This window comes from Ictidomys tridecemlineatus, chromosome 3 (assembly GCF_052094955.1).
Source record: "Ictidomys tridecemlineatus isolate mIctTri1 chromosome 3, mIctTri1.hap1, whole genome shotgun sequence".
In the NCBI taxonomy this organism is placed as follows: Eukaryota; Metazoa; Chordata; class Mammalia; order Rodentia; family Sciuridae; genus Ictidomys; species Ictidomys tridecemlineatus.
Genome location: NC_135479.1, coordinates 148148177 through 148161267, shown reverse-complemented (window position 1 = coordinate 148161267; position 13091 = coordinate 148148177). Strand labels below are relative to the sequence as shown.

Sequence of the window (13091 nt, the reverse complement as noted above, 5' to 3'; positions counted from 1 at the left end):
GAGCTATTATATGATTGAGTCATCTATTACCACTAACATTTATTTATTGTAGTTGTTTTACATAAAATGCTATCATTATTATTGCATGGTCTCTAATATTAGTATCAGAGGCCATGTACTTCTGAGCCCCAGTGTCTAGATCTATAAAACGAGCTGTAAAATCCCTTATCTCCTTGGCCCACTGTGGGAATCACCTTCAGTTTTGCTACATACCTTCAAATGTGGGAGGGGGACTTTATGCTTCAGGAGCCATTCTCAAACAATAACGGAACGGACTAGGGCGATGTGGTAAATACCCCAATTTCCTGGCTCTTTGGTGGGATAATTCTGAGTCATGTTCCACATAGTCTTCCAGTGAGGCCCCAATGGGGTGAGAACTAGTTGCCCCTGAAGGTTCATATGAGCACATTAGCCACTGCCAAATGGTTGGTATTATCAAACCCATTTCAGAGCCAGAAAAACTGGGTCATTGAAGGTTACCACAAGAGAGACAACAGTGAGTGGAGTTTCTTGAGTGAGGTGGTCCTGAGTTAGTTCTCCCAAACCTTGGTCTTTGCTGGAGCACTCCATGATCTGAACTGGAGGGGTATCCAGGAAGGCATATGGTGGTCCCACTGCAGTTTCTACAGCTGAGAGGAAAGGGAGCTCCTAATAGCTATCTGTTCTTGCAGGCTTAGACCCCGCTGGACCAGAGTACACCAGAGCCAGTCTGGAGGAGCGCTTGGATGCTGGAGATGCCCTCTTTGTGGAAGCCATCCACACAGACAGCGACAGTGAGCAGGATGGGGGTGGGGGATACTTGCGCTTGTGACGTGTCTGGGGAGAGGGAGTAAGCACAAGGCAGAGGCCAGGAGGCTGGCACCTAGTGGTATGGCCCTGTCTCTCTCAGGGCTTCTGCTGCACAGTCATTATGAGAATGATCTTCAAAGTCTCTTTCGGGAGCCGTTCTGTGACCACTGAGACAACTGGTTTTGTTTTTAGCGGCCAATACACGTAGGATTTTCATTTATGGATGAAACTCGCTTGTTTGGGAGTCCCTCTCTCTGATTCAAAACCAGACTTTGTACTGAGAAGGGATTGGGGAGGACGTTGCTGCCCAACTGATATGGGAAAGCTATGCTGCTTTTTCAGGGTGATTGTGTCTGGTCCCTGGGGATGGGGAGATTCCTCTCCCCATCTGGACTCCCCTTCTTCCCTGTGAACAAGCCCAATCCTCAGTGCAATGGAGAATGAGAAGCCCCCTGCCAATGGTGACAGACACAGGAAAGACCCCCCCAACTCTCAATCCATTATATCCAAATTAAGCCCTTCTGATCAACTAGGAAACGAGGTGGACAGTCTTCCTCATTTCTACTTGATAGAAAATGCCCAGAGTCTGTGCCAAGCACTGTACTCAGTGTCATTGAAGCAAGGAGAAATAACATCTGGTCTGACCAAAAGAGTTTTTAGTCAAGTGAGATCTTGTCTCAAAATAAAAAATAAAAAGGGTTGAGGATGTGGCTCAGGTTGAGAGCCCCTGGGTTCAATCCTCAGTACCAAAAACAAACAAAGATACAAAAAAAAAAAAAAAAACAAATGGTACCCACATTCACCAAATAAAATCAAGAAATACTCCTCAATCAAATTTGCATGAAATAATATTATGAACCTGGTAAATTTGAAGGAGATGTCTCATTCTCTGTGGTCACAAGCCTTCTCTAGCATCCAAGACCCACAGACAAGTGATTCTGGAAGAAGCCCTTGGAATCTCATTCACACCTTCACTGCCCAGAGAGGAAACCAAAGCCCATGGCACTCTGTCTGCCTCTGTCAGGTGAATTAACCTTGTTCATTAATAACACAAGTCCCTTATTCCCCTAATTTGGCTAACCAGATGACTTATTAGGTCTCCAGTTACCTGAGATAGGTCTTAGGCCCTTCAAAGTTCCTGATTGGATTGAAAAAAATTCATTCCATTTGTTCAATCCATCTTTACTGAGCTATGTAACCAGTACTGAGAATACAGCAGTGAACAAGGCTTAGACAAGGTCTCTGCCCACTCAGAACTCACAGGCTTCGGGATCAGGCACTTATCTATTTATTCACTCAATAACTATTCGGCACTCACTACGAGCCAGGGAGTGTGGTAGGTGGTAAGGACCCAGCAGAGAAATGTCAGGCAAAAGACCTGCCATTGTGGATCTTACATCCAAGGAAACAAATGAGATGACTACACATTTTGATTATTATAATGAAGAAGCAGTGAGGTGGGGGGTGACAGGTAGGGGATCTGCTCCATAGGATTCTTGGAGAACATCTGCTCAAGAAGAGGTGGGGTAAATCTTAGCGGATGAGAACAAGTCAGCCCTGGGAAGGCTGGGAGAAGAGCATTCCAGGTACAGAGGATCCCTCCAGCTAGAAGTGAAATGCAGGCCTGGACACAGTTTTGTTCTAGAGACAAAAAAAGGTACCATATGGTTAGAGGGCAGCAAAGGAGGAGGAGGTGTTGAATGTGTTGGAGAAGAGGGAACAGTCTAGGCTGGACTCTGCAAGGAGCTTCCCTTTGGTTCTAAGATCCCTGAGAACAGGGCAGTGACTTGGATTTCTTTAAGAGACTGCAGCTTCTATACAGGAAACCAAGTACAGGAGGGTACTAAGGGAGGCCCAGAGGCCCAGGACAGGGCAATTGCAAGGGTTGTCTGGGTGAGAGGTTGGAGACTTGGGCCAAGGTGAGGGCAGTAAGAGAAATATTCAGAATATATTTCTAAATATATTCTGAGATAGAGCTGACCACACTCTAATGGGCTGGGTGTGGGAAGTGAGGGTAAGGCCAGGATTAAGGGTGATTTCTGTGTCTCTGCTTAACCCTTGGGTAGATGTCATTAAACAAATAATTCACTGTTTCATACAACAGTGACAGATGACCTGAAGGAGAAAAGCAGGGTCCCTGGTGGTTGGGCTAACCCAGCCTGGGGTTGGGAGAGGGGTCAGATGTGCTATATGGGAGGACCTAGGATATAGCCCCAGTGACAAGAGGAAGACTAGAGTCTCTCTTAAACTCAGCTCTTTGTAGTCACATCATATTTCCACTCAGTGAAGAAAGCACAAAAGTATGTTTTGCGGGAAACTGTGGAAATGTGGCCCCAAACTTATTTATCTGAAGTATTGCTTGAAGGAAAACAGAAACTAGGAACTTTACCAAGTTTATAATATTTTTTTTATAATACAAACTTGACTGAGGAGTATTTTCTTGATTTTATTTGGTGAATGCAGGTACCATTTTTTTGTTGTTGTTGCTTCTTTGTTTGTTTTGGTATTGAGGATTGAGCCCAGGCGCACTTAACTTCTGAGCCACATCCTCAGCCCTTTTTATTTTTTATTTTGAGATAAGATCTCACTGATTTGCTTAGGGCCTCACTGAGTTGCTGAGGCTGGCTTTAAACTCATGGTCCTCCTGCTTCAGCCTCCTGGGCTGCTGGGATTACAGGTGAGTATGGGTATCTTATACATTGATTCTTCTTTGGTTCAGCATGACTCGTCTTACAAAGTCTTGGAGCTCTTTGGAGTGAGGTGGACACAGACAGGGTGGGCTCCTAAGGCCAGAATTCAGGCACTGCTGCCAGTGGACCCTACTGTGGGTCCCGGAAGATATGTTCCTGAAGTAAGAAGGTAATGGGATTATGCCTCTTTCAGATTTGGGCATTCGGATTCCTGTTGGACATGTGGACTACTTCGTCAACGGAGGCCAGGACCAGCCTGGCTGTCCCACGTTCATTCATGCAGGTCAGAAAGCCAGAGCATTGGTGTTTGCCTGCTGCACAAGCTGGAGACCAACATTGGTCTTCACACTGAATTGACCAGTGAGGGCCACTGAGGGTTTTCTGACAAGGCCCTTTGCTGAGTCCTATAGTGCCTCACTCTGCACTTACCAAGAATCTTTGGAGACCTGAATTTCAGACAAATTTTTAGCCTTATTTTGGAAGCATTATACTTGTGCTGCCCTCCCCACTTACCTTAGGCCCTGACACAACTTCACATCACTCAAGCCAATCACTTCTTATTTTTCCTTGTGCCCTGATTTGTGGCAAAGCCCACACAAGCTGCATTCTCTGCAGAGTGGGGCTGTGGCAGAAACAAGCCAATGGGCCCAAAGCTAGTTAGCCCAGGAATCCATTCTCTGCATGATCACTTCACCAAATATAAGAAACTTAACTGTTTTCTAAAATTATCTTCAAGATCTCCTCCTCCTCTTCTTCCTTCTTCTTTGTACCCAGAAGCACTTAATCACTAAGCCACATCCCCACCCCTTTTTATTTTTTATTTTGAGACAATGCCTTGCTAAGTTGCTGAGGCTGCTTTTGAACTTGCAATCTTTCTGCCTCAGCCTCCCAAGCCACTGGGATTACAGGCGTACTAAGATGATCTTCTTGAACACATGCAATCAATATACATTACTTCTATTCTACACACATTCTTTTGGAATGTTCTTTTTGAATATATATTCTTCATAGCATTATTTATTTAAAAATACTAAATTTGTCAAAAGCTAAGCATTAAGGATTGTTTAGTCATATTCTTGGTATGACCATAACTAATATATTGACACTTCATGTAGAAGTTTTAAATGCTGATTTCTATGTTTCTTTTCCGGCTTCACTATATTCTTAACACTTTAAGGATACCTTTGACAATTTTATTGAATAATAATCAGTAATCTGCTTTACCAAATTTAGTAGTTTTCTAAAAATATGCTTCTTTTTGACAGTTTATTGAGTAATTTCAGTTATTTTGATCAGGTGGCCTAGTTTGGTTTCAATGGTGTTGGAAAATTTCAGAAGCATTTTAATGAACCACTTTTCATTTCTTCTTCATAAAAATTTTGAGAAAGGTATGGTTTGTCTCTGCCTCAGCTCCTTGTTAATGAAGGAAGGAACTTGGTTGTGGCTTGGGTGTCTCAATCTCAGCGGAAAAGAAAGTCAGCTCGAAGTTCCATCCTGATTACCAGTCCCACAAAGAGGGCCCAAGGGATGGGGGGGGGTGGCTAAAGACCCAAGAAGCCTGGGGTTGTAGCTCACTATTTACCTTAGCCCCAGCCAATCCAGCCAATGGGAGTTGTTGCACATTTTTAAATAGGGTAGCAATAACAACAGTAGAACCAAGCTTTTAGTAAATTGGGGAACTTGGCAGACTGATTGCATCAGTCATTTGTCCAGTCAAGTGTCAGCACTTCAGCTTCAGAGACAACCGATCATGATTGCCTCACTGCTGGGTTAGGTAGAATGAAGTTGTAAAAAATTGGCTGTGTGGTTGGTGATGAAGAAGGCAGCCAATCATGTCCAGAAGTAAAGTCGGCATCTTCCCATCTTATAAAGGAGAGTTTGCATGATCACAGAAGAATAGCTCTGAAGTCAAGCAATTTCCACTGTAGATTAAGCTTATATAACTCAGGAAAAGGAAAAGGGAGAAAGGGGTAACCATGTCCATTAATACTTAAGAATGTGAGTCAGGGGACATCTTATGTATTTATAGCCTTCTCGAATATGAAATTTGGTAGAGTTACAGTAAGTAGCATGAAGGGAATTTCCATTTGTCTTGACTGAAAACTTGGCTGTTTTTTCCCTCCGGTTCAGGTTACAGTTATCTGATCTGTGATCACATGAGGGCTGTGCACCTCTACATCAGTGCCCTGGAGAATTCCTGTCCATTGATGGCCTTTCCTTGTGCCAGCTACCAGGACTTCCTTGCCGGAAACTGTGTGGATTGCTTTAACCCTTTTCTGCTTTCCTGTCCAAGGATAGGTAAAATGTCACCCTTTGGACTCGGACTCGCTTTGACAATGTGGGGAAAGTTCACATCCTGCCAGTTGTCACCTCTTTACCTTCTAAGTTCCAGTGGTTGAAAGATCTATCCAGCTGAGGGAAAGAAAAATTAACCCAAGAGGTGTTAGCCTGTTCTCACAGAAGATAGCAGCTGGCCCTCTGTGTTCTGCCTCTCACCAGCTCTCCTGCTCCCTGCTGCCACACTCCCTCTGCACCGACAGCCCCTCTCATCTGGACGCCCAGCCTCAGGACACTCTCTAGAAACATTGGCACAATGCGGAGCCCCTGCCCTTCTCTGACAGATACTTCTATAAGTCCTTCTTACTAGGTTGGCCATCTCCAGCTCTTCACAGCCCCTTAATTAGTGTGTTCTGGGGAAACTCCAAAGTGGCACACGGGCCTACTTCAGAGGTGCGACATTGTGATGGCCACTGTGATGGCCAGTGTGGAAGGAATTGACTAACAGCTGGGCCACTTGGGCATGTTCCTAAATGATCCAGGCCAGTCTAGGGAGAGAAGGCTGATGGATCTGTCCTCTAACTTGCCTGTGTAGACTATTGCTGCAGATATCCTGGGGTTATCCAGGGTGAAAACATCCTGAGTAGTGGAAATACTCCTCCCCCATTCCACACTCTCCCACCTCCCACCACTCCAAACTGCAGCAGCCTAACATTGCTTATACAAATGAAGTGCATACCTGCTTGATAAAATGTTAGAGGAAGGGTATCTTACCACAACAAAACAAGCCAACACTATTTCAGGCTCAGTGGATATGTGTCTGCATTGTCCCCAGATGTGATGGACCAGTCGATGTAACAGCCACTTCCCATTGACTGCCCAGCCTCAGCTCTCTCTCCACTTTTCCTTGCACCGAACACCTTAGGGATGCTAACCATGTGTACTTCCAAGGGTATAGTACATTTCCTCATCATGTGGGCCTTTGCCCTAACTCTATTCTCTGCCCTGATCACCCTCTCCCTGAATGCCATCTGCAGTCTCCAGGTCCAATATTTCCCTTGCACTGTTTTTGCTGCACAGGATACAAGTGCCATTAAACTGTCATGTAGACTGATTTGCAAGGAAAAGACATAATTTTAAATTTCTTATGATTATCTATTGAGAATGGGTCATATAGCCAGGCATGGTGGCACATAGCTGTAAAACCAGCATCTCAGGAAACTGAGGGAGGAGGACGGGGAGTTTGAGATCAGTTTGGGCAACTTAGAGAGATACTGTCTCAATATAAAAATTTTTTAAAGGGTTGGAGGTGCAGCTCCGTGGTAGGGTGTTTGTCTAATAGGTGCAAGGCCCTGGGTTCAATTCCCAGCACCTGGAATGAGTACACAGTGTAGCTGTCTGTTTCTGGGTATGCGAATTAATTTGTATTTGGCTGGGTGCTGAGCCCAGAGCTCAGACTCTGATCACACAAGACCTGGATTTGAATCTCAGCTTCTCCATTTCTCCTGAAATGGCCTCCTCTTTGCTTCTTAATTTCCAGGGCTAGGAGACCAAAGTGGTATCAAGATAGAGCCGCTTCCCAAGGAAGTGAAAGTCTACCTCCTGACCACGCCCACGGCCCCCTACTGTGGTGAGTAGGGAGAAAATGCATGCTGTGTCAACGTGCCTTTTGGAAGAGTCCAGGACTCCAACCTGGATTGTATCCAGCCCAGTGTTGGAGCCCAGTTGGGAGGCGAAGGACTGGGGCAAAGATATACTGGGAGGAGCAGTTCCTGGTCTTAGATGGAACCAGACTGTCAGAATGAGGCCAGTCCACACTTCCACAGATGAGGTCTTGGGATGTTCTATCGTTCATGTACTGATCCTCTTTTCTCCTCTCACCCAGATTTGCTGGGGGGGGGGGGGGGGTTGGGTCTCTCTAGAGCAGTATTTGCTCACACTTCTGGGTCCTTCCTTCCTACACATTTCCTTCCCCCTCCTTGATGAACACTGTATATGTCTCCCACCAGGCAGCCCTACTGGATGAGGGTCCTGGGTAATGCACCCTCCGCCGGCCTTCCCCTTTACAGACACATTCAAATGGTCCATAGTTGCTTTCACTGCATTTCTTCGAAGCTAAAATGCCCGTGATCGTAAAAGATGTAAAACATGAAAGCCTGTCTTAGGACAATGTAGTTCCTTCTTCCCCATGCTATTTATGTCTTCACTGTACTTCCTGGTTTATGTGTGTTGTCTTGGGGTCTTCCTGACTGCTTTGTGATGTGTACAGGACACAATTGTGCTGGTTTGGATGATACATTATGTGTCCATCATTTTAACTGGTTTTCTGATTAGCTTGTGTTGGAGTTAGTGGAGGGGTCTTTGTGACTATTTCTTCCAGTTACTGGAAGGCCTAGTGCAATGTGATTTGGAGCCCAGAGCTCAGACTCTGGTCACACAAGACCTGGATTTGAATCTCAGCTTCTCCACTTATCGGCTGTATGATCAGGAACAATTTACTTAAGCTTTCTGGACTTCTTATGTGGAAAATGGGAACAATAACAGTACCTACTTGCAAGAATCAATTGTGAGGATAAAACAAAATAGTATAAGGGAAGTCTCTGTCACAGTGATTGGAACCAAATAAAGAAGCATGTCCTTTCCTTTCCTTAGAGAATTTGAGAGAAGAACAGATGGAAGTGTTGCTACCTTCAGGCCAGAGAGAATTCCTAGCCACATCTCTCAGGGTCAGAGTAGGTTGCAGAGTCAACAGTGGGCTTTCTATGCGTGTCAGTCTTTGGCTAGCCCAACTCTGAGAGAAGTGGGTGAGGAAAGGGAAGCTCTGAGGAACCAAGCAACATGCCCATGGTACACAGTTGGGTGAAAAAAATCAGCATCAACCTCAGATATTTTGACTCCCAAACCTATGTCCTTTCTGTGCAGCTCCTTCCTCCATGCTGGCCTCTGTTTCCACTCCGTGGTCACTTCTCCCACAGGCTGAGGGAGGAGGTGGGGTCTCAAGGTGGAGGCATGGCTGTCAGCCAGATGTCCTGGCTTCTGATTCCACCCCCTGGAATATGGCAGTAACCTGAACTGGCTCCACCCTGTCTGCACAGCTAGGAACACAGCTGCAGGAGAGCCTGGGACTCTTTTTTTTAATTTTTAAATTTTATTTATTCCAATTTGTTACATATGACAGCAGAATACAATTCAATTCATATTACACAAATAGAGCACAAATTTTCATGTCTCTGGTTGAACACAAAGTAGAGTCACACCATTTGTGTTTGCATACATGTACTTAGGGTAACGATGGCTGTCTCATTCCACCATCTTTTCTACCCCCCATGTCCCCTTCTTCCCCTCCATCCTCTTTGCTCTATCTATTCCTCCCATGCTCCCCACCATCCCCATTATGAATCAGCATCCTTATATTAGAGAAGACATTCAGCATTTGTTTTCTGGGGATTGGTTACTTCACTTAACATTATATTCTCAATCTCCATTCATTTACCTGAAAATGCCATGATTTTATTCTCTTTTAACACTGAGTAATATTCCATTGTGTATATATACCACATTTTCTTTATCCATTCATCTACTGAAGGGTATCTAGGTTGGATCCATAGTTTAGCTATTGTGAATTGTGCTGCAATAAACATTGATGTGGCTGTGTCCCTTAAGTATGCTGTTTTTAAGTCCTTTGGGTATAAACTGAGGGTTGGGATAGCTGAGTCAAATGGTGGTTCTATTCCAAGTTTTCCAAGGAATCTCCATACTGCTTTCCAGTTTGGTTGCACCAATTTGCAGTCCCACCAGCAATGTAAGAGAGTGCCCTTTTCCCCACATTCTTGCCAACACTTACTGTTGTTTGTATTCTTAATAGCTGTCATTCTGACTGGAGTAAGATGAAATCTTAGAGTAGTTTTGATTTGCATTTCTCTAATTGCTAGAGATATTGAACGTTTTTTCATATATTTGTTAACTGATTGTATATCATCTTCTGAGAAGTGCCTTGGCCCATTTATTGATTGAATTATTTGTTTTTTTGGTGTTAAGATTTTTGAGTTCATTATATATCCTAGAGATTAGTGCTCTATCTGACGTGCATGTAGTAAAAATTTGCTCCCATTCTTCAGGCTCTCTATTCAGTTCACTGATTGATTGTTTCTTTTGCTAAGAAGAAGCTTTTTAGTTTGAATCCATCCCATTTATTGATTCTTGATTTTAATTCTTGTGCTATAGGAGTCTTATTAAGGAAGTCAAGTCCTAATCTGACATAATGGAGATTTGGGCCTATTTTTTCTTCTACTTGGTACAGAGTCTCTGGTTTAATTCTTAGGTCCTTGATCCACTTTAAGTTGAGTTTTGTGCATGGTGAGAGATAGGGGCTTAATCTCATTTTGTTGCATATGAATCTCCAGTTTTTCCAGCAACATTTGTGACTATTGAGACTATCTTTTCTCCAATATATGTTTTTGACCCTGGGACTCTGTTAAAAGCATTTTAAGGTCCCTGCTAAGATAGATTCACAGACTCCTGATTTTTCTATTCTTGTTTGTTGTGAGACCTCCTCCTTCTACCAAGAAACATGGCCCTGTATGTTCAAAAACCACAGAGAGGCACAGAAGAGAGCAAGCCAGCATGAACACCTGCTCACCTGTGTATTGTAAGTCTCTGATTCTGAGGATGGAAGCAGGTCTTCCCTCCAGGACCAGGCATGAGCAAACCTATCTAAGAATGCTCAGTGGGGCCCAGCTGCCAGCTCACAGCTATCCAGCCACTCCCAGGCCTTCATGGCATTGGGCTCCCATGCCAGCACCCTTGGTCCGCCTCCACCTCAGCACTGCCCATGAGGACAGTGATCACCCTTGATTTCTGCCAAGCATGTGCCAGTATGAGCAGAAGATTTTCTATAAATAATATTTTTAAACAATATTACTTTTGCTTTATAGAACAGTTTTTCACACAGTGCCTTCTCTCCATTACCTCATCTGATCCTCACCATGTCCTATTGGTAATGTTGGGATTACTGCTTATAGTTGAGGGAACCAAGACATAGCAAGGTTCAGTGGCTTAGGTCAGGTGCCAACAGCCTGTGAAAAGCACGTCTGCACTTGGATCCAGAATTCCCAACCAGCCAGTCAGGGCTTACTGCATGCTGCTACCTATGTCCTACTCCCATGTAGATTTGATCTTACTACCAGTTCTCATCCATTCAATCTTAGGGCTGGGTTTCTTGGATTTTCCAGAACCATGTAAAGAAAAGACAGGCAGAACCTTAAGAAAATTTCTCGATCAATCATATCTGTTAGCAAAGGAAGATGTAATATCATAAGTTGCCACAGTCTGGCTGGACAAGTCAAAATAACACCTGGTATTTTGCCAGGGGAATGTTAGAGTTCATAAACAAGTCTGGATGGTGCCTGGCAAAATACCAGGTGTTATTTTGACTTGTTTACAGACCTTAACAATGAGTCAAACTCATCCCAGAAAATTAAATTTCTAAAGCTTTCATAAGTCAGGCTCACAGGTATCCACTCCAGTTCAGACTTTGTCTATCCCCATAACAATCAACATCCCATAGAAAACAACTGTGAGGGAGAGATGTAAGACATGGCCTTTGGTGTTTTCCCCTGTGGAGGGAGGAGCGTACAAGCATCTCTTTGCTTCTCATGAGTTTCTGGCATCTTGGTGCTTGCCAGTGAGCTCTGTTACTAATCCTGTTGGGCCCAGAAGGATCACAGCACTCCTCCAACTTAGTACTGAGTTCACCTATATCCCTTGAATGCCCCTCACCACCACCCAATATTCATCCAGGAAATGAAGCAAGTGAAAAAGTAAAAGTACAGATAGGGGAGAGGTGAGGAGTGCATCTTTAACCATGTTCCCATCACCCAAGGAGCCTGGGAAATTTTTCTGAGAACAAAGTTACAGCAAAATGCTACCAGGTGCACCTACTACTTGATAAGAAAAGGATGGTGCATTAGGGGAGTTGTAATCTTCCTTACCTTTTCTTGCTAGAGGGATGATAACCCTGGGGATATCACCGTCTGCCAGGCTGCTTGCCCAGTCTGTGTCAACAACATCCTCTTTGAGAGTACCAGCATCTGTGCTGCCCAAGGGAGGGTCAAGATGCCACACAGGTGACCAGCTGCCACAGGGAGGGGAATAGCCTTCTCTTATACACATAGCTTGGTTCTCTGACACTATGTTTGGGAGGGGGAGGATCACTACTGTCTTTTAGGAGTGAATTATTTAGCATATGTCTTAGTCTATTTGTGCTCCTATAACAAAAATCTGAGACTGGCCAATTTATAAAGAATGGAAATTTATTTTTTCATAGTCTAGAGACTGGGAGGTCCAAGATGAAGGTGTTGGCATTTGGCACCTATGAAGTCTGTTCTCTTTGCTTCCAGGATGGCACCTGTTGCTGCGTCACTGCCATTCTTCATATGGCAAAAAGGCAGTTTGGAGCAAAGGGCCCTGACTAGTTCCACTGAGGTCTTTTTTTTTTTTTTTAATACTGGTAATTGAACCCACAGGCACTTACCATTACATTCCCAGTCTTTCTTTTTAAATTTTTATTTGTTAGTTTTTGAGATAGGGTCCCACTAAGTTCCCCTGGATGGCCTTGAACTTGTAATCCTCCTGCCTCAGCCTCCTGAATATCTGGATTACAGGTGTGTGCCACCAGGCTCAGCTCACTCAACTACTCTTGAGGAATCTGTTCTCATGACTTAATCACTTCTCAAAAGTCCCCACCTCTTCATACTGTTGTGTTGAGAGTTAAGTTCAAATGTGACTTTGGAGGGGAAACCAACATTCTAACCATAACCGTAAATGCTAGATTCTTTTGGGTTCAAGATTACATAACCATGATAAAGACACCAAATAAGGGAGAGTGAGACATTCTAGTTCTACAGGTAATAAAACTGACACTGAATGCTTCCTAGGTACAGACACTGTCCTAATAATTTTATATGTATTAATTTGCTTACTTCTCACTCTGACCTGTGGGACATCTATTTTTACTATTTCCAATTTACACTTGAGATGACTTGGGATCTGGATCTGCTGTGGGGTACACAGCTACTAAGAAGTAGAACCGAGATTCCCAACTGCTCTGCCACTTTTGGGGGCTTTCCAAACATTGCATCTCTGCCTTCTGCCTTAGTCTCTGCTGTGCTTTGGTTTCCTAGTGCATCACAGCCTTGTGGAGTTTTACTTGCAGGAGCCAAGAAGAAAGGACACAAGCATCAAGATCACCTTTGTTAGCAGCAACGTCACCTCCTCAGTCAAGATCACCATGTACGTAAGGGTCCCACGTGGCTGACCCCTCTCCCCAGGAGTTGC

General features: G+C 44.1%; 1 protein-coding gene across 1 annotated transcript in view; it reads left to right on the top strand.

The window, feature by feature from the left end:
- The window catches only part of Pla1a (phospholipase A1 member A), a 33370-nt gene that overhangs the window by 16580 nt on the left and 3699 nt on the right, over positions 1–13091 (top strand). The window contains exons 5-9 of the mRNA XM_005327623.5: positions 672–773; positions 3673–3762; positions 5610–5777; positions 7297–7386; positions 12938–13046. Coding sequence (XP_005327680.2) covers positions 672–773; positions 3673–3762; positions 5610–5777; positions 7297–7386; positions 12938–13046 — 559 coding nt within the window. The remainder of the gene's footprint in view (positions 1–671; positions 774–3672; positions 3763–5609; positions 5778–7296; positions 7387–12937; positions 13047–13091) is intronic.